Below are 20,410 nucleotides of genomic sequence, written 5' to 3'. Positions count from 1 at the left end.
AACGGCCCCAGATTTTACTTTTCTTCAGAAAACGGGAAAATTCTATGGGCCAGATAAATGCACGAGTTTGTTTCGGAGCCTGTGCCTCTGTGCAGGTCTGAGGCGGCATCTCCCCTGAACCCCTGGGAACACGGCACCGCTCCGCTAACGCTGGAGCGTGAGCGCGGTATTTAACGCCTGTACCGCGCGAGGCCGCCATTTAGCTAACGACAGCGGCGGGCGGCCGGCCCCGAGAGTGCCCAGCCAACATGGCGGCCGCCCTCAGCGCCAGCCCCGCCTCTGCCCGCACCCAAGATGGCGGCGGCGGAAGCGGCGGGGCGGGGAGGAAGCGGCGGCGGAGCGGCGGGGCCGGCGGCGGCGGGGCCGGGCGGGCCATGAAGCTGCGGCGGGGCGCGCTGCGGGCGGCCTTGGCGCTGGCGCTGCTCCTCCAGCCAGCGAGCGCCGTGGAGCCCATCAGCCTGGGGCTGGCGATCGCGGGCGCCGCCGCCTCGGCCCTTACCGGCTTCATCTCCTACCCGCGGCTTTACTGCTACTTCAGGGAGTGCTGTCTCCAACGCCACGACCACCGCGGCGCCGCCGGTGCGGGCTGAGGGGGTGCTGGGGGCCGGGGCGGGCTGGGGGGACATTGCGGGGTGGCTGGGGGGGGCGGAGGCCCCGGGAGCCGGGCAGGGCCTGTGGGGCCTGCGTGGGCCGCAGGGCGCTGCTTCAGCTCTGCCGGCCCTTTGCCCCCAGGCCTGGGGCTGGCGGCCGTCAGGCCGGGTGGGTGCGGGACCCTCCTCCAAGCCCCGCGCCCGGCTCCTGCCTCGCAGTTGACGGTGTGGTCTCTCCGTCCAGCTCTGCAGGAGAATCTGGACAGGAAGCTGTTCGGGCAGCACCTGGTGAACAAGGTGGTCGTAAAGGCCGTGAAGGGTTTCTTGAACAACACCAACGCCAAAAAGCCTCTTGCCCTTTCCTTGCACGGGTGGACTGGAACAGGCAAAAACTTTGTCAGTAAGATAGTCGCCGAAAGCATTTATAAAAGAGGTCTGCAGAGTAAATATGTCCATCAGTTCGTGGCAACTTTACACTTTCCTCATGCTCCCAGCATCAATCTCTACAAGGTAAGAGTGTGCTGTGGAACCTGTGGCGGTGGGGCACAGCTCTGCTGCAGTGACTGCTCTATTGAATTACAGCATCATCAGTACTAGAAAGCTACATGTTATTCTGTGCAGTAAAACATCTCTTGTGGCAGTTCTGGAATCTCTGTACAGAACTGGGTAAATCCTAACATCTATCAAGACTTTTTCTCATTAATGTAGTTTGTTGCATGTGTTTTGAGCCTCTCTTTAGGGAAGAATGATATGTTTTATTTTTGTTCTACACATTGCTTAGAGATGTGACTGACTTAAGGATAAATACAATTCAGCAGGTTTCTGTGGTTAGGTGATATACTGGTGGGGGCTTTAAAAAACTAATAGTCCATGTCTCTGGGAAACCACCCACTGACCTCCATGGCAGGTACCATGGCAAGCTGCAGCTTGTTCTCTGGGACACAGGTGTACTGCACGCTGAGTGGGTTATTTAGTTTTTCTATGCAGCCGTTTCCCAGCTGTGAAACAAAATCACAGAATATTCTGTTGTTAGAAGGGTACAGCTAAATGCGTTTGGAATTGTTCTGCCAGTTTGCTAAGTGTCAGCGCAGTTCTGTAGGCAGGTGGATATCGTGTGGATCTGTAGCTCAGATGCATGTCTTCTGGTTTTTGGGGCTTTTTTTGTTCTAACTATGTTAACAGCAGAGTTTGAATGAGTACTGCTGTCTTTGGTAGTACTGAACGTTTATATTCAGTTCATATGTGTTAAAAACGGGAACGGGATGGTCTACAAATCAGATTTCTAAATGGAGGAAATAAGTGTTTCCTCTTTTTCAGCTTACTTTTCACCTTCTTGCAACTGATCTGTTTTAAAATAAAATGAATCTCTTTCTGCTTTTCTGTCGAGGGGAATACATTTGGGAAACTTGCTGCCCAAGGCAGTAGGAGGAACTACCGCTTCTTATCCGCAATACACCCAGTGCCACCTTGTGTGCTGCCTCTGCAGTTCAGGGACTGAGTAAACAGTGGATAGAAAAAAGTGATGAATCATTGAAAATGGAGAGAACAGTTACTTCTCATTCATCTGCCAGCAGATCAACGCTTTTTTTTCCAGTTACTTCATTATTGATCTTAAATGTAACGCTTCTGTGAGAGAAAAATGCAACACTTCACTGAGAAAATCTTTAAATACAATAAAGCGTTAGCCTTTCTGAACAATATTTTGTTTTAAGAAGGGCTTGTAATTGTCTTCATTTAACTTCTGAATGATTAAAACACAGGGCTGAGAATTTAATTCTGTTTCTACTTTCCTGCTTGTCCCATCCCGTCTCTTGGTGTCTTAAAGTTTTTCAGAACCGGCATGAGATTTTGTTAAAGTTTTATTTACAGCTTTTAACCATGTTTTAGTCAAGAAGCCAAAGCTGTTAAAATGACACAGCTGAAATGACTCTTTCAGGACAAAGGTCGATAAGCAGAAGAGCTATTTTCTGTCTTTTCAACACAAACTCTTTCAGCATCTTTTATTTTTATGCCTCTCAGGACCAGTTGCAGTCGTGGATACGGGGAAACGTGAGCATCTGTCCTAGATCACTCTTCATATTTGATGAAATGGATAAAATGCATGCAGGACTCATTGACTCCATTAAGCCGTTCCTGGACTACTATGAGCTTCTGGATGGGGTGTCTTACCGACAAGCCATCTTCATATTCCTCAGGTAGGAAGCATCTTCTGAGGTCCGCTGTTCTGTATGCTTGATGCCTTTTAAAACTACCTCCAGCTACAATCTTTGTTTTCTCTTTACTTAGCAATGCAGGAGCTGAAAAGATAACGGAGGTGGCACTAGATTTCTGGAGAAATGGGAGGACAAGGGAAGATATACAGCTCACAGATATCCAAAATGCACTGTCTGTGTCTGTCTTCAATAACAAAAATAGTGAGTAAAACTGTGATTGCTTTTGAGGTGATAAAAGTTCCACAAAAGGGATGGACTGCATTTAGCTGCATTTTTACAGCTATGGTTTCTACCTGATGTGGCCTCCAAGTTTTGGCTAGCAAGGAGCCACGATGCAGTTTGGGGGCCTTCAGTTGGCTCTGGAGGTTAAGGAGCTCCGTGTGCACCTTGGCTACCAGTGTGTTTGCTCTCAGTTGGATTGCTTGTGTTGGGGGAGGTCTGTGCTGTGCAGTTATTTACATGCTAATGGGCTAAAGGGAAAGCAAACAGAAACCCTGAAGGTGAGGCTAGATATTGCACTAGCTGAAAAATCTTTAACCAATAAAATGTTGTATTGTGGGGAAGTCACTTCATTGGCCCCCAACCCACTTAGCCTGTCTTGGTCAGTCTGTTAAAAGCCTTCACGCAGCTATTTAGGAGCAACAAGCTGACACGCCAGCCCTGCTGTGGGCAGTCCAGTGCTTCCTAGGTTTCCTCACACGGGACTTCGAGCGAAAAGGGGTTTTAACATAGTTATGCTCTAAAATTAGCATTGGAAGCAAACTTACTGTACTTTTTTAAAAAAGGTTAGATGCAAGCTCTAAAAAAAACAACAAGAAAGTTGGTCTGGGAGAACTGTTAAGTGGGAGGAAATCTGTACTTCTCTAAGTGAGAGAGGGGAGGGTATGAGACTAGTACCTGGGGAGCAAGGCTTAAATGCATTCAGTCAGAATTCATTCATTCAGCTCCAATGGACCGCATTTATGTGTCTGTCCAAAACTTTATGCCCAAAGTACCATGAGAAGGAGCTTGTATTTAGACTTACTTGTGCATTATAGGGCCCTAAAATCACAGGTGAATTCTTACTGGTATGTAGCAGAGGGCTGTGATATGTCTCTTGCTCTCCCATTCAACCCATGGTGGTGTTTAATTACAGGAGTAGTAACAAACCCCTTCTCTTTCCTTTTGCAGGTGGATTTTGGCACAGCACCTTGATTGATAGAAATCTCATTGACTACTTTGTTCCCTTTCTGCCTCTGGAATACAAACATGTGAAAATGTGTGTCAGGGTTGAGATTGAATCACGTGGCTATGTTGTGGATGAAGACATTTTAACCAGAATAGCTGACGAGATGACGTACTTCCCCAGAGAGGAGAGAATTTATTCAGATAAAGGATGTAAAACTGTGGATGCAAAGCTGGATTATTATTATGACTTCTAATGCTTTATTGCTACAACCTGCAAAGAAGCAAATTTAACTTAATCACGAAGTGGAGAACCTGGGACATTTCATTTTTAAGCACTTTTAAAAGAAAGGAACATTTTTTAACTGGTGTGTAAATAAGCAGCAGTGCCTCTGCATTTTTATTCTGTCACTAGTCACGGCTCCCAAGTACTTCAGCCTTGTGTTGGCAAGGTAAGAACGAACTGCGTCGTGACTGCGGGGGTCTGACAGTGCCGAAGACTCCTCAGATCGTGTGTTGATCATCAGAACCATTTGGCAGACTGTTGGCATGTATAGAAGGACTGAGACTGTGACCTAATTCTAACTGGATTTTGGCTTGATGTGGATGATCTCTAGACAACATTGAGAATTTTAATCAAAGTTCCTAAGTCTGTGAAAGCCTTCATTGGGCTTGTGGGGGAATATTCCTATAACTACATTGAAAGTATTTCTCCTTGAATGGCTTGGCTCCAGTAAAGTAAGGGGGGGATTCTGTAATTAAAAAAAAATCCAGAGTCTTCCATCCAACATCATGCGGTACCATTGTCTTTCTCAAACCAGTGGTATAATTTGGTCTCCTGTGTGTCAAACCAAGAATGTGAAACTCTGGTGTGAGTAGTGTTCAGAGGGCAGACTTAGTATTACAAAGTAGCGAGTTAAAATCCTTGACTGCCACATTAGTGTAGTTGGTTCCTATTTTTGGTTATCTTTTTATGTATAAAATTGTCCACAGCATGCTCTCCCAGGAGCAGTCTCAGGAGGGAGAAAAGCATGCTGACTGGTGAGTCAGCTTCCTGGAAAGGGTGAAACTTAATGGGAAACGTGTACAGGTTAAATTCTACACCAAGGAAGTGGAAAAGTGATTCCTCCTTTCCACCTACATGTAGCATTCTGGGGCCAGCTTGCAGGGTTTTTCCCTTTTTCATCTTCTCGCAATACTGTGTGCCTTTGAGGTCGGGATGAAGACCGATCCAAAGGCATTTGAAAAAAAAAATGTGAAATGTGTCAACTGAAGTTACTGCAAAGACTGTCAGATTCATTTCTGAATGTGAGCACTGCAGAGGCATTTTTTCACTCCAGTTTCTATAAAAATAAACTTTTCTCATCAGAAATGTATTTCTTAGCTACCTTCTGGTCTTCTTTGCATTGAGGGATTTGATGTTAATTTTGCACAAACTTGCAGCTTGTTGAGGAAGAGCATACTACATTTCTGGCTGAAGTGTTCAGCTGTGCTTGATTACAGGTATCTCCCTTCTTGAGTTCAAAGGGAATAGATATGAGGAGATGTGACTGCTACCTGGTGAAAGGGAAACAAATGAAGTTTGGAGTGGAAGCTGCACTTTGAGACCCTTGGTACTAAATAAACTCACATGGTTTATTGTAGAGGCAGACTTTCTAAATGTGTATGTGCTCAACAGTATCGTAAGGATGAACTTGTCTTCTAGAGACTAGTTAAAACCCTGCTTCTCATCTCCTCCCACTGTGGTACCACTGACTGAACACTCTGCAGGCTCTGGTTGAAGCCACCCATGTTTTCAGTGGCAGTGTCTTGAAGTTTTCTCTGCAAGGGGGGAAAAAAAAAAAGGGCCACTAAGAATCCAACTGTCCAGTTCTGAAGTTGTGCAATATGCAAATTATCAGTCCTAGTATTTGTCAGCAAATGAATGCTTTGAACTTGGGTATTTATCTGTTTCTTTGACCTGATTATAGCAAACGCCTGGCTAATGGAAGAAAGCAGATGTGAAAATGATAAACTTTTATTAGTTTGGTACCTTCTCCTCAAAAGCAGCAGTTCAACGGAGCAGTATTGTGGCTCTTCCAGCATTAAATACTCTTAGTTCTGCTTTATGTGCCATTGCAGCATCCAGAGTAGCATTTGACATAGATGGAGAGCAAGTATTTCATTGTATCGTAGCCCTAGATGGTTTAGGGTAGATGGAAGCTTCCTCTAGGGAGAAATATGTTCAAAGGGTGGAGACTGCCTGTGTTTAATCTCTTCTGTTCTTGAAAGCAGCAGACCTGGCTATGGTCTCCAGCTGGGTAAAAAAAAATGTGTGCCTGAAATCACTCCCAGATTTGATCCTTCCGATCTTCACTCCTCCCCTTTAGACTGTGGTTTCAAAGCTGAGGTCCTCGCTCTTGTCCGTCTTGCTGTGAGTGGGTAACTTTGGCCACTTGAAACTGGCTCAGCCAACTTGAAGGAAAATGTCAAATGGGGGAAAGGTCTGATCCATTGGCCGGGTGAGAGTAGCTGAGCAGTCGCTGAGACCAAATTTTGTTCTTGCCAAAATCCAGTACAAGCAAGTGCTGCTTTAATTCAACCTTCTGCGGGGAACGTTCCAAGATCTCACACTGTGCTCATAAAATTAGAGGCTACGGTTAAAGCACAGCGATGTAGTAAGTGCTGTTCTCTTGACAGAGAGAAGCAACCTGTCTCTCGAGATGTGTCTGCCTGAGCAGAGCAGTCGTGTGTGTGGAGCAGCGCAGTGCAAAGTCCTGCTGAACGAGACAGCTGACGCTGCCTGGCCGCGCTCCGTACCCAGCTTCCTTGTGCATCGCTACAGCACAACACATTCACAACCGCGTCAACAACTGACTGTTGGGTGAGGTGAGAGTTGTTGCCAACAGCTGTACCTCGCTTGAATTAGGCCATTATTTACATGCTGGCTTTTTTTCAGCGCTAGAGAAGCTGCAGATGCTCTGGCTCAAGGAGATACGATGAAAGCCTGTAGTCCTGTCATGCCTTTGCCAGCTCGAGGAGAGGCGAGGAGCTGCCTAGGACAGCTTTCCAGACGCAGCACCCGAGGAATGGTTAAACCAGCTACCCAAGGCATATTTATCCCGCAGCGCCTGGCAGTATGGTAGGAGAGATCTGTTAATAACTATGAAGCAGAGCAGGCAGAGACTTTAAGGCTTTTTCATAGGTAGGTGTTTCTACTGAGCTGTATTTAACTGCTGAATTTCTTACTGTATTCTTGGATGACTCAACATGTTTTAACAGCAACAGGCTATTTAATCTGCTTATCCATTGTTATAAACAAATTTTTAAGAATAAAGCTTAACAGAAAGCTGCAGAGCTGGTGGTTGAAAACAGCATAAACTAGTACTTTTCTGTAACTGAAAATGATTAAACCAAGACAAAAAAGGGACTTAAGATTTATTCCAGCTGCAGTACAGTAGTAACATTTTGTGTCTTGAAATTGCACAGGTATTTTGTGTTTGGAGTAACTGAAACTGGATGCACCTATGACTAAGTCAGTTAATAGGCAAAACATACACGAAAAGCAACAGTCCAATGTCCCAAGGTTAATGGCTAGCTAGCATTTGGCTCTGGAGATTGCATCAGCGTGAAGTTTGCCAGCATTTGACAGCCTCCATGTGGGGTTGTAAAAGGCAACTGACACTCTGAATTTAGAGTTTAACATAAATGCTAAGCTCTCTGTTGTAATTTAGATTAACATAATAGGGTTGAGACCTGTAAGTATTGCATCACATCAAGTACAAGTGAGGAAGTAGATGCTGCAGCACAAAAATAGCCCAATCCCTCATAACAGTTTAAAAAAAACCCACACTACAATCAACCAAGTGATAGGCACTTCTCTCTTGCACTACAATATTTGATCCACAAGTAATGGATGATGAAAGAGATAAACCTTGCAAGAGTTTTAAACCCCATCCTTACCAGTGGGTGAAGGTTAAATCAATCTTTCCCAGCTTCCTAATTTGTCACTCACCCTTCCACACACATTCTTTAGTGCTGAAAGCTAGTATAAAACATACTTAAGTATGGGATTGTTGATTGCTCCCATTTCCCATACCCCCTTCTCTGTGGCTCTCTAGGAAGAACCTTCTATTGCTGTTGCTTACACTTCAGTATAAAAATACACTATTAAAAATTTCTACCATGAAGGTGTCTTCCAAGCCAGATGAGAGTAGCATTACCCACTCCTAGTCTGCTGGGTGCAGCTGAGAGGGACTCCCAGGGATCTTGAAGACTTCAGGCCCAGGAGCCCCCACATGCAGATTAACCTGCCAAGCCGTTAACAGTCAAATCCTCACAATAGATTTTTCTGATTAAGAGCAGGAGACTGGCCTGGTATGTTGTAACACAGATCCCTCAGATGAGTCCCTCTGCTTAGGAGGACCTGCAGTTACCACACAAGTTCACTTAGCCCCCTTAGTTAGAAGAACATAAAGTTTCTTTTACAAGTTCTTTTTCCCCAGAGAAGCACAGGACCAAGCAGTTACTTGCCCCGCCTCCCCTTTTTCTACTATTTAACAACAGATTTCCTGGAGCTCATCATGCCTTTCCATATCACTGTAGCAGGAGATGTGGTATGATGCCACAGCTCAGACATAAACTATAATCATGCCCTTCTGGCCCTGAATAGCTGATGCTCAGCTGTAGAAGCCACAACAGCATCAGTCTGATGTGAAGGACAGGAGGCCTTCCACCGTACCATCTTCTTACTGCAACGCATCAAGGGGTTCACCCTCGCCCTAGTCCTGAACGCACCCCACATCCCTTCATTTCACTAGCCCATGAACGAGACCTTGTACAAGGGAGGGAATACAACTGCCTGGAAGAATTCCTCTGTTCTCCTTTGCTCTAGTCTAGTTTTTGTGGAAAGAGGAATTCAATACTTAATAATTGCAACACTTGAAGAATAAAGCAGGAGAGGTTGTATCCAGTGATATATATCTGTCCTACTCAGAAATTCTCTACAGGTTAAAAGAAAAATGAAGGGGACAACATTTGGATACCAGACAGTTCAGAAATGAACAGAAGGATGTTAAGTTTAAAAAAAAAACCAAAACATTGAAAAGCCCACAGAGCTCATTCTGGTATTTTCACCATACTCCCTGCAACAGTAAAAAAAGCTTAAGTGCAAATACACAGATTTGCCAAAGCTCTGAAAGTTCTTTGGAGACCTGAAGGGTAGTCAGCCCTTGGCTTTCGAATCTCTCGTCATAGCGTCTTCGTGAATATCCAGCTTGGCCTGCACAGTCTTGCAGCCCTTATCAGAGTAGATTTTCTGCTCTTTTGGGAAGAAAGTCATTTCATCAGCCACTGCTTGAACAACCTTCTCATCGACAGCATAGCCACGGGCCATCATTTCAGCCCTGACACACATCTTCACGTGCTTGTGCTCCAGGGGCAGGAAGGGGACAAAGTAGTCAATGAGGTTCCTGTCAACAAGGCTGCTGTGCCACAGTCCACCTGGAGGAGTTGGGGGGGAAAAAAAGTTTAGAGAAAGTCCTTCCTATGATTCTCTGAGTCTGCATAAGATCGGATGCACAGGCCAGACTGAATTCACAAAGCAGTTTGTCTCAACCACTGCCTGAGAAAAGCATCCAGTTAGCTGGATGGATCAGACTGACAGCACCTCGCAGCTGTTGCTGCTAACCTTCAGTGTGTATAAAGAGCAACTTCTCTGCCAAAAACTTTCTTGTGAGGGCAAGATACTGTAGAGAAGGGACAGAAGGGCACAGGGCCAGGGCACTGTTGGAAGATGGGGTCACGGGAAGCAGGGCAGGGTCAAGGTAGGCTGCAGTACAGACTGCAGAGATGAACCCTGTTATGAAGTAAAAAATTCCCCACTTTCTGGGGAAAGTGACTTACTATTCTTGTTATTGTAGACTCCTACAGATAGCATGGGCTCCAGGTCTTTGAGCTGAATCTCTTCCCTGTGCTTTCCACTTGTCCAGAAGTCAAGAGCCGCTTTATTAATTAAGTCACCACCTGCATTGCTATTCATAAAAGAAAAACGTTCAGTGGTGAATACAGACACAACTGAGGCAGAATTTCTTTTTTAGCCAGTTACACATATTGCTAATCTTCCTGAAGTCAAACAAATCAACAAAACAGAAACCTGTAAGACAAAATTTAGGGTAAGTCTCCAGTTCTTTAAATTGCCATCAGTGTGTGGTGGGTTGACCCCGGCCAGCAGTCAAGCACCTACATAGCTGCTTACTTACTCCCTCCCACCTCAGCAGGATGGAAGGAGGAAATAAGAAGAATAAAAGTTAGGAGACTTGTGGGTCAAGATAAAGACAGTTTAATAGATTATGGGGGGGGGGGGGGGGGGGGAGGAGGAGGAAATCACTCAATCACTCAACCCATAGTCAGACCAATGCCCTGGCAGTCTCCCAAGAACCATCACCTTGGAATCTGAACCCCCCCCCTTCTTTCTCTACCCCAGGTTTTCTTGCTGAACATGACATTACATAATATTGAATATTCCCCTGGCCAGTTCAGGTCAGCTGTCCCAGCTGCGTCCCCTCCCATCCCCTGCCCACCCCGGCGCGCAGCGTGGGAAAAAAAGAAAGCCTTGAGGCTTTGCAAGCACCATCCAGAAACAGCCAAAACATCGATGTGTTCCTGACACTGTTTTAGCCGCAAAACAAAGCACCAAAATGGCTGCTGAGAAGCCAGTTAATTCCAGGCCAGCCAGACCCAGTACATGGTGCACCCATTCCAGAGAACTTCCCCAAAATGGGAACTCTCATACGATCTGTGCTCTGGGCCGGGCACGCTGCAGTGATCCGCTGCACGGCATCAGACCTGCTCCACTGCAGCCACAGGCCACGCAAGAGCTCACAGTGCTCCCCTCTGTCTTTACAGAGAGGGTCTTCACTCCAGAGCCGTTCTTTTGCTGTTCTTTGAATGAGGTCCCATAGGAACATCATTATCATCATAAACCCAGATTTACCTCAATATCTCAAAATGACCAAAATAGGTGCTACAGACCTGAGGAAGATGAAGATGGCTTTCCTGTAGGATACCCCGTCAACCTGCTCATAATAGTCTAAGAACGGCTTGATGGCATCTATGAGACCTGGATGCATTTTGTCCATCTCATCAAAAATGAAGACAGAGTGGGGACAGGCGGTGACATTGCCCCGAATCCAGTTCTGCAATTGTTCCTGGAACAAGACGTTGAAAATCAATGGAACACTAAGTCTTTTCTGGATACAAGATACTTGTATGTGACAGACTCTAGGGACACCCTGTCAAATGTCAGCATCCCACACACACTGGTTACAGCTTTTCCTGAAGAGAGGACCATAAACTCTGTGACTGATCCCTTTGACACATGACACTGAATTGAAATGTGAATTCTTTCGGCTTAGTGTATGGATAAGACAAAAACTAGCCAAGATGGGAAGCCTTGGAGAAAAAAAGCTCATTTTTGTTTGGTTGGTTTTTTTAAAAAAAAAAAAAAAAAAATCAGTGTTTCATCTTTCATACAGGAACCACATCTATCAGTACATCAGTTTTAGGTACCTTCAGACATTAAAACATGAAGATCAGAACTCTCCAGTGTCAAGGAATGACATTTTTTCACTTGAAAAATCTCTCATGTGGGCTGTTCTGGTTTAACTTCAGCCAGCAACTAAGCACCACGCAGCCATTCACTCATCCCCCCTCCCAGTGGGATGGGGAGGAGAATCAAAAAAAAAAGTAAAATTCGTGGATTGAGATAACATCAGTTTAATAACTAAAATAAAATATAAATACAACATAAAATACAAAATATAATAACAAGATATAATAGTAATGGAAAGGAATATAACAAAAAGAAAAATAAAACCCAAGACAAGTGATGCACCATGCAATTGCTCACCACCCGCTGACTGATGCTCCCTCCCAGCTTTTTGTGCACCTGCTTTCTGGCAGAGCAGGGGAAACTGAACAATCCTCAACTTCAAGTGCTACTTAGCAACAACTAAAACATCAGTGTGTTATCAGCATTATTCTCACACTAAATCCAAAACCCAGCACTGTACCAACTACTAGGGAGAAATGAACTCTATCCCAGCCAAAACCAGGACACGGCTACACCTTCTCATTGCTCAGTGCGTGGTGGGTTGACCCGGTGTAAGGAACTGAAGGAAGAAATGCCTCAAACATTCATCGACACAGAAAACCTCAAGGACAAGCTGTGGCCTTTGGATTAGTCTAAGGAATGTCACCCAAGGAAGCGGCAGTGTACTGAAGGATGCACCCCCCACCCCCTTGCAGTTGCATTGACAAACTCCGTAGAGAAGCCTCAGAGGGGGAGACATGGACTAAACCAGGTGTTTCCCCTCAAGCACAAGTACCACTAAGCCGATACTTTGTGGCTCTATTGTGCAAGCCAGACACCATCCTTGCCTTGCTAATGACTTGCTAATGACTTCGCACCTTCGCCACTGCAGTGGCAACAAGAACTGATAAGAGGTGATCATTTCTGGGATGACTGATAAAATCTCTGGGAACACAGGAAAAAACAAAGCTGGGCAGCGACCACCGACTCAACTGGAACCCATGCTCCACCTTTTTCCTCGTCTGGCATGGAAATGTATTTGTGGAATACCTGCCCCTCCTCATCTAGTATGCTAATCAGCTAATAAAACGAACTTTAAAAGGTAACAGAAACTTTGCTGTGTGTGCACCCACCACCCAAGATTACCGGACCTGAGACAATGCTGGATCCAGGGGTGGTGATCTGTATTTCTCTGACTCTCTTTCTCTCCTTTTTTTTCTTTCTTATAGATTTATAAGAGGCCACATTGCTTATTATCCTTTTCCAAGTTTAAGTTGTTCTCTACCGCAAGTAAAACATTTTAACCGGTCGTTTGGTGTCATTTCACCTTAATTTAACGCGAAAGGATCACAGAACCGTTGCGATTCTCTGGGCTTCCAGTGCGGGTCGTGACACCCGGCTAGCAGCCAAGCACCTCCCAACAGGATGGGGAAGAGAGAATAATAATAAAAGTGAGAAAATTAATGGGTCAAGATAAAGACAATTTGATAGGTGATGGAAAGAGGAAAAAAAGAAACAAAGGGAATCACTCACCCCAACACATGCAGACCAATGCCCAGACAGTGTTAGAGCAACAACCACCTTGAAAGCCAATGCCCCCCATATTTTCCTTTTTCTACCCCAGTTTTTATTGCTGAATGTGACAGCATATGGTGCAGAATGTCCCTTTGCCCGACGGGGGTCAGCTGTCCCGGCTATGTCCCCTCCCAATCTCTGCTCGCTAGGAGTGGGGGAAAAAGCAAGCTTTGAGGCTGTGGGAGCACTGTTCCCTCACCGCCAAAACACTGCTGCGTTATCAGCACTGGTTTAGCCACAAACACAAAACACTGCACTGCAGGGACTGCTATGGAGAAAGTCATCTCCAGCCCAACCAACCAGTATGCCCAGTTTTAATAACAGGATTCTTTCCTAACAGCAAACACCGCAGAAATCAGCAGATGGCATCAGTGAGAGAACAGCACTAGGAAATTACACTCGCTTTGGATTTGTTGGCATTTTGGTGCCTTTCGCTTTCCATATGCATTTCCCCCCGCGTCTCTCCTAAGCACCAACTTTGGAAATACCCAGCTGCGCACCTCCAGTTGTCAGGTTTCTGGGGGGACACGCGCAGCACAAACAGCCAACCCCCCCCACTTGAGGGACTCGGGGTAACTGGCCAAGGTAAACCCCTGCGTCCCTCCTCACCTTGTAACGCTTGAGCTGGTCGTGGTAGGGGAAGTGCAGGGTGGCCAGGAAGAGATGGACGAACTTGCTGCGCAGGCCGGCGGGGTGGACGTGCTCGGCCAGGATCTGGCTGAGGAAGTTCTTGCCGGTGCCAGCCCAGCCGTGGAGCGAGAGCGTCAGCGGCTTCTTGGGGCTGGGGTTGTTGCTGAAGCCCATCACCGCCTTCAGCACCACGTCCTTGGCCAAGTGCTGCCCAAAGAGCTTGGTGTCCAGCTGCACCTTCAGCGCTGCGAGGAGAGGGAGAGCTCAGCATCGCATGGCTACCAATGGCTACCGGTCACTGGCCACGCACCAGGTGAGCTCAGCATGGCACGGCCGCTGCCAGGCACGCCGGGGGCTGCCCCGGGCAGCGACCGGTTACCGGCCGAGCTCCGGGGCAGGGCAGGGGGAGCCCAGCGCGGCCCGGCGCCCCCCTCCCCGGGCCCCGCCGTACCGGTGGCATTGAGGCGTTGCCCGGCGCGGGGGCAGCACTCCACGTAGCTGCAGTAGAAGTTGGGGTAGGACAAGTAGCCGGTGAGGGCCGAGGCGACGCCGATAGCCAGGCCCACGCTGAGCGGCTCCAGCGCCGCCAGCCCCGGCAGCAGCAGCCAGAGCAGCCCGACCGCCCTCAGCATGGCGGCTCCGCGCGCAGACCCGCGCTTCCGCCCGCCACCGGATGTGGGCGGGAAAACCCCCGCCCCGCCCGTAGCCGCCGCCGCCATCTTTATAAAGGGCAGCGACAGCAGCCGCTGCCCTGCTGATGCCCTGAGGTGCGCTACGGGGGGATGACGCCAGGGGCGACATGTGACAGCATTGGCAGGGAGGTGGAGAGGCGCAGGCGAGGCCCAGGGCGTCTTCACCGCCTCAGAGCGAGCTGGGCGCCATTGCTACCCTCAGAGTGAGCCAGGCCCTGGCTCTGCCGTCACCCCTCAGAGCAACCCAGGCCCCACCATCTGTCCCTGTCCCCCCCCACCCCACCACATTTTCCTGCAAGACAACAGCAAAATTGCTGCTCCCCCTCCCGTTCTGCAAGCATGAGCCTCCTCTTCCTCTCTCCCCACTGGTGGCTGGGGTTGACACACCACCACCGCAGCCAGGAGCACACCACCAGGCATGGGTGCTTGTATCGGGCCAAGCAAACCACGGAGGAGAAATGGTGTGGGGACATAGTGTGGAGACAGGGAGGGCTTCTCTGCATCCTTTTCGTTTAATGATCAGCAGCAGTGGCGCACGGCGTTCCCCAACGCAGGCAGCTCGGCCAGGATGGGATAACCACATCGGCATGAGGTGACGGTGCCGCGTGGGTGAGCTGCTGAACCAGGACGCTGCCGCCAAGCAGTTCAGCTGGACAATGGGGAAAACTCCTCCTTTGTGCTTGGGTTTCCACACCTGTAAAGCAGGAACAGTGGTGCTGATCTCCGGTGAGATTTCTGTAAGATACGCAGGTGACAGCCAGTATGAAACAGACTGATACTGCGAATGTTATTTATTTATAGATTTTATTAATTAAGGCAATGCTAGGAGTTAAGCTGTAAACACTCTTGACACAGAAGAGGAAGATTTTCCTCTTCAAAATACTCTCAATTAGGAGTGTTTCTGTGTCAAGGAGAGCAACCCTTGTCACCCTTGTATGTCCGTCCCTCTCCTGCTTACTCTTTACCACCATTGTTGCCGTATCCTGTGTGTTTATTCAAGGGCTCTACAGAAGGTGCCTCTGGCATGGGACAGCCTGAATCCCTTCAGGGAAGAGCGTGTAGACTGAGCTGCAGGGAGGGGAAAGGGAGTTACTGGTTCTTCCATCTGTTGTGGTCTTGTAACCAGAAGACGAGGCATTCAGCCTGGTAATGCCTAGATGCTCAGAGTCACTCTGGAGGCTACAGTCTTGCAGCCGTTGCTGGAGTAGAGTTTTTCTTCACGGGGGTAGTCTGTCATTGCCAAGGCAATCTCTGCAATGAGGTCTTCATCCACAGGATGCCCTTGCATTCGCAGCTCCTCCCGGACACACTCTCTCACATGTTTATATTCAAGAGGAAGAAAAGGGATGAAATAGTCGATCAGGTTCTTTTGGATCAGTTGACTGTGAAAGAAACCGCCTGGAAGAGAGTAGGGAGCTTTACCATCAGAGTGCTGCAAAGGCCAGTGTGTTGCTGTGCATTTCGTGGATCATTTTGCAGAAGACATCAGCAGTCCTGGGACTGAGCCCTGAGCCCAGAGGTACTCACTGTTTCTGTTCCTGAAAATTTCCTCTGAGAGCAGAGACTGGAGCTCCTTCACAGGAATGTCTTCTCTTCTCTTCAACCTTCTCCAGTAATCAAGGGCAATCTCTGTTATCTTATCTCCACCTGCATTGCTGTTAGGAAAGAGATTCACTGGCTCATTAGAGCTGTATCTTTGCCATCTTTACTGCTCAGATCTCGGCAGTGGGTTAAGTCACTTTGTGTGATTCTGCACTGGAGTGGAGGTGACGTCCCTACGTGTGGGTGTTGCCCAGAGGTGGGAGGTGAGAAGGACCACACTATCTCCCAAATGTGTCTGATGGTATGAGCACTTCATTTCTCTGGCACAGTGGCTTGAACAACTGCATCTGTCATTGCAGCAGAGCAGGGGGTTTGGTCATACTGGCAGGTTGTGTTGGGTTTGTGTGTGGTGGGGTTTTGGTAGCAGGGGAAGGGCGACAGAGGTGGGTCCTGTGAGAAGGTTCTCGAAGTTCCCGCAGCTCCAAGTTAGACCCACCTCTGGCCAAGGCCAAGCCAATTAGTGACAGTGGCTGCACCTCTGCGATAATGTATTTAAGAAGGAGAACCTGAGAGGAGGAGGAGGAGCTGTTGTGAGGGAAATACTTCTGCAAATATCAAGGTCAGTAGAAGAAAGGGGGGGGGGGGGGGGAGGGGAGGTGCACTGGAGCAGAGACTCTGCTGCAGCCCATGGGGAGAGGGCAGGCTGTGCCCCTGCAGCCCATGGAGGTCACTGGTGGAGCAGATGCCCACGTGCAGCTCGTGGAGGACCCCACGCCAGAGCAGGGGGCTGTGCCTGAAGAAGTCCAGGACTCTGAGGGCAGCCTGTTGCTGGCAGGACTGCAGCCCATGGGAGGGACCCACACTGGAGCAGTTTGTGAAGAGCTGTAGCCTGTGGGAAGGACTCAACATTGGAGCAGTTCGTGAAGGACTCTCTCCCGTGGGAGGGAGCCTATGCTGGAGCAGGGGAAGAGTGTGAGGAGTCCTTCCCTGAGGAGGAAGGAGCAGCAGAAACAATGGGTGATGAACTGACCACAATCCCTGCCCCTCTGTGCAGGTAGAGGGGAGGAGGTAGAGAAATTGGGAGCAAAACTGAGCCTGGGAAGAAGGGAGAGGTGGGGGGAAGGTGGTTTTTTAAGATGTGGTTGTATTTCTCACTGTCCTACTCGGTTTGATTGGTAAATTAGTGGTGGTGGTGTTCAAATTGATGTTTTTTGTTCCCTAATCGAGTTTGTCATTTGCCCATGACCATAACTGGTGAGTCATCCCTCCCTGTTCTTATCTGGATCCCTAAGCCTTTTATTTTCTTCTCCCCATCCCTGAGGGGGAAGGAGTGAGCAAATACAGCTGCTCAGTTGCCCTCTGGGCTTAAACCACCACACAGGTGTTACTGAGAGGCTCTCTAACAACCTGCTACTCACTGTGGTAATTGCTGCCTCAAGCTGAAGTAGGTAGTTGGCCATCTGTTTGAATGCAAAGGCAAGCTGAGAGGTACACCAGCCCAAAGCTTGGGGTTCGGGCTTGCTTCAGTCATGTGAGGTGAACAGAGCTGGGGTGACCCTCAGCAAATGGATTTCCCAGGAATAACACCTGGAGAAATTGTGCTCCCTTGATCTGTGCATGCAAGCGGTCTTCAGTAGGTGTTTTCTTCTCTCTGCATCTAAAGAGCTCCCTAGGGGAGTCCTGTCATCCTACAAAGACCTTTCTGCCTAATGTTGGTGTTACAGAGCTGGATAAAACGTATTTTGTGACCGCTGTGGAAGGGGCATCTCTAGTACTTTCAGAAGCCACCATAGATACTTGTCCATTTCCCATTCGCTTGAGGAACAGGAGACTTTTCAGCTCTGGAACAGCTCATTTCTCTTTATCGTGTTGAATAGCTCAGACCTTCTGGCTGACACTATGGCTGGGCATATTCATTGACAACAGCAAGGGAGCTCAAGCTGCTCAGCCACGCTGCAGTCAGCTACAAACCTATCAGCAGCCTTTATTCCCTTTGTCCCTGCTGATTCTGTGGGACTGCAACTCCTGTTTGGCCTTTGGCTTTCCTTACTTCAGAAAGATGAAGATCGCCTTGCCATAATAAACACCATCAATCTCTTCATGGTAGCCAAGGAATGGCACGATGGAGTCTATCAGGCCATGTGGCATCTGATCCATTTCAGAGAAGATAAAAAGGGACCTTGGACAGGCACTGACATTGCCCCGAATCCAATTCTGCAGCTGGTCCTGTGAGAAGAGGCACGATTATCTGGGATTTGCACTCAGAATTGCAGATAAAATGGAGAAAGTGAGATAAAGCTGGAAGTACCTTATAGAGATGGACGTGTGAAAGGTGTGGGAAATGCAGTACTGTGCTGAAGTGGTGCACAAACCTCCGTCTTGGGATATTAAGCTGGTAGAGGTTCTCTGCAATGATATTGCTGACAAATGACTTGCCTGTTCCAGTCCAGCCGTGGAAGGACATCACCAGGGGCTTCCTGGGCCGTTTGGAGTGCATATTTGCACTCAGAGCTCTCAGGATTATCTGGATAGCAAGATGCTGGCCAAAGACTTTTCGGTCCAAATCCATCTTTATAACTGAAGGAATGAGGAGAGAGAAGAGTTCAGAAAATGCCATATTGTTCCTCCCTTCTTTTTTTCTTGGTTGCAACTGAATGAGAACAGGGAGAACAAAGGTTTGCTGCACTCTGGTCATTACAAGATTGTGAATCAGCAGAGAATCCAGCTGAGGAGCAGACTCATGAATCAGACTCTTGATGGCATTTATGGGAATCAAGCAGTTTGTATGGGATAGGCAGGAGTCCCAGCGATATTGTGGCTACTGCCCCTATAACGTCCTGGGATGGGATCTAATGTATTTGCAGAGACTTGGTTCACTGCATGTGCTGAATTCTCACTGTTTTTGTGGCATCTAGGATACCTCACATTTACAGAAAAATGTGCTTCTGTTGCTATACCAAGTTCTCTTAAAAAAGCACCACAACTGGTGTTTCAGTGGCCAAAGTGCTAGCAAACAGCCTGTTTCTAAGCAGCCCTGTTGAGGTACCTGGAGGCACACAGGTCTCCAACAGCTGAGGATTTGTTTTGAAATCTGTGGCCCAGCACTGAAATGAAGCAATATTTGTAATCCCATGACAAAGGGAAGGGGGATTTCCAGGTGGCAGGATCAGGAGTTTATGGTTAAAAGGTTGCATAAGCTCTTCTTCAGACCATGCACTCGTTCCCCACAGGGAGGGTGAAACAACCCTTTCTTCCCCAGTCACTGAGGACTGCCAGCCTGCTTGTCTCAGGGAAGTGAAGCACCATGTTTTGAATCTAGACCTACCACTAATTGCTACTCACTTGACATGTATTACAGGCAACCACCAACGCGGGTGTGGGATACCACTGGGGTGTCTGTCTCAAGATGTGGGATCATTTCGTTAGCTCTCAGCCTTGAATTCACCTCCAGAATTTTGCCTGCTTCTGCCAATATAAACGAAGACACCAGCAAGGAAAATGCTCCAGCACTGCCATGAGAAGCTGGGTACATGATCACTTGTGGGATAAGCAATGTTAGGTTAGTACAGCCTTTGCCTTCTAGAGCTGCTGTGGGCAGTAACTCTTATCTTTCCACAACCACTCCGAAGGAGGCTGGCGTTAAGAACGAAGCCCTCACCACCCTGGGAAGGACCATCAGCTGGTCCAACTGACAACTTGGCTCAAGGTGCCCTTGCCACTGCCTTACCTGAGATGTTCAGTGTGTCCTTCATACCGCAGCACTCCAGGAGGCTGCACTTGAGCCAGGAGACAGGGGAGAGGAGCTGCCAAGCGACAGCGGCGCTCCCCATGAAGACTGAAGTGCTGAGAGGGTCCAAAGCTGGCATCAAAGTGGGCACAAGAATAAAGAATACAGCAGCATTCAGAAGCTTCATGGTGGGAACTGAAAGGCAGCCTGGCTCAGCAGGAAAAGAAAGCAAAACAGAAATTGCAGAATAACTTCCTGGAGCGTGGGGCCTGAGGCTGTTCAAGAGGAAGGAAGCCAAGTCTCCTGTAAGCTGGAGGTGTTAATGATTTAACAGACTTAGCACACTACTCCTCGAGAACTGGAAGTGTTGTGAACAGGGTATTGACACATGGGTAGAGTGAGAGTTTCATCAGAACAATCCCAGCTCTGAGGGGAGCAGGACTGGAACCTCATTACATCTTAACCAAGGTGCTAATTGGTCTGGTGATTAACCAAGAACACAGCGATGCTTGTTTTGGGCTTAGATCAGAGTGGGTTGTGCACCTAGCAGCACAGAGCCCAGAGATTTTTGTAGCAGTGGCTGGAGCTCTGCAACTCACAGGACTGAACATATCAGAAAGCTGCTTTATTAAAACCAAGCTCTCAGAGCAGGTATTTTGTCCTGACAACTTCATGGTCACTCCACCGCCAAAAAAAGTGTATTTGCA

General features: G+C 47.9%; 3 protein-coding genes and 1 long non-coding RNA gene across 6 annotated transcripts; 2 read left to right on the top strand and 2 right to left on the bottom strand.

Moving 5' to 3' along the window:
* The first annotated feature begins 320 nt into the window (after window positions 1-320).
* TOR1A (torsin family 1 member A) lies at window positions 321-7,301 on the top strand. Of its 2 annotated transcripts, XR_012625820.1 has the most exons (7): window positions 326-579; window positions 835-1,100; window positions 2,610-2,785; window positions 2,877-3,004; window positions 3,974-4,419; window positions 6,647-6,835; window positions 6,906-7,301. XR_012625820.1 is itself a non-coding variant. In XM_074845875.1 (5 exons), the coding sequence occupies exons 1-5, from the start codon at window positions 375-377 to the stop codon at window positions 4,222-4,224; spliced, it is 1,026 nt and encodes a 341-aa protein (XP_074701976.1). In that variant the 5' UTR covers window positions 321-374; the 3' UTR covers window positions 4,225-5,343. The 2 variants fall into 2 exon arrangements, 1 of the variants encoding a protein (XP_074701976.1); XM_074845875.1 differs by lacking the exons at window positions 6,647-6,835; window positions 6,906-7,301 and having other exon boundaries at window positions 321-579; window positions 3,974-5,343.
* A 66-nt stretch (window positions 7,302-7,367) lies between these two features.
* LOC141932387 (torsin-1B-like) lies at window positions 7,368-14,402 on the bottom strand. The gene is made up of 5 exons (XM_074845876.1): window positions 14,194-14,402; window positions 13,722-13,987; window positions 10,979-11,154; window positions 9,851-9,978; window positions 7,368-9,448 (listed from the first exon to the last, which is right to left on the bottom strand). The coding sequence occupies exons 1-5, from the start codon at window positions 14,372-14,374 to the stop codon at window positions 9,171-9,173; spliced, it is 1,029 nt and encodes a 342-aa protein (XP_074701977.1). The 5' UTR covers window positions 14,375-14,402; the 3' UTR covers window positions 7,368-9,170.
* Window positions 9,987-10,636, top strand: LOC141932388 (uncharacterized). The gene is made up of 2 exons (XR_012625821.1): window positions 9,987-10,119; window positions 10,431-10,636. It is a non-coding gene; the product is annotated as an uncharacterized LOC141932388 (long non-coding RNA).
* Window positions 14,403-15,219: 817 nt separating the features above from the next.
* LOC141932626 (torsin-1B-like) lies at window positions 15,220-19,917 on the bottom strand. Of its 2 annotated transcripts, none has more exons than XM_074846467.1 (5): window positions 19,704-19,917; window positions 18,285-18,553; window positions 18,027-18,202; window positions 15,962-16,089; window positions 15,220-15,832 (listed from the first exon to the last, which is right to left on the bottom strand). In XM_074846467.1, the coding sequence occupies exons 1-5, from the start codon at window positions 19,888-19,890 to the stop codon at window positions 15,588-15,590; spliced, it is 1,005 nt and encodes a 334-aa protein (XP_074702568.1). In that variant the 5' UTR covers window positions 19,891-19,917; the 3' UTR covers window positions 15,220-15,587. The 2 variants fall into 2 exon arrangements, with proteins under 2 accessions (XP_074702568.1, XP_074702569.1); XM_074846468.1 differs by lacking the exon at window positions 19,704-19,917 and adding an exon at window positions 19,319-19,691.
* Window positions 19,918-20,410: the final 493 nt, after the last annotated feature.

Source organism: Strix aluco, chromosome 20, assembly GCF_031877795.1.
Source record: "Strix aluco isolate bStrAlu1 chromosome 20, bStrAlu1.hap1, whole genome shotgun sequence".
NCBI lineage: Eukaryota > Metazoa > Chordata > Aves > Strigiformes > Strigidae > Strix > Strix aluco.
This window is presented reverse-complemented; position numbering and strand designations above follow the sequence as displayed.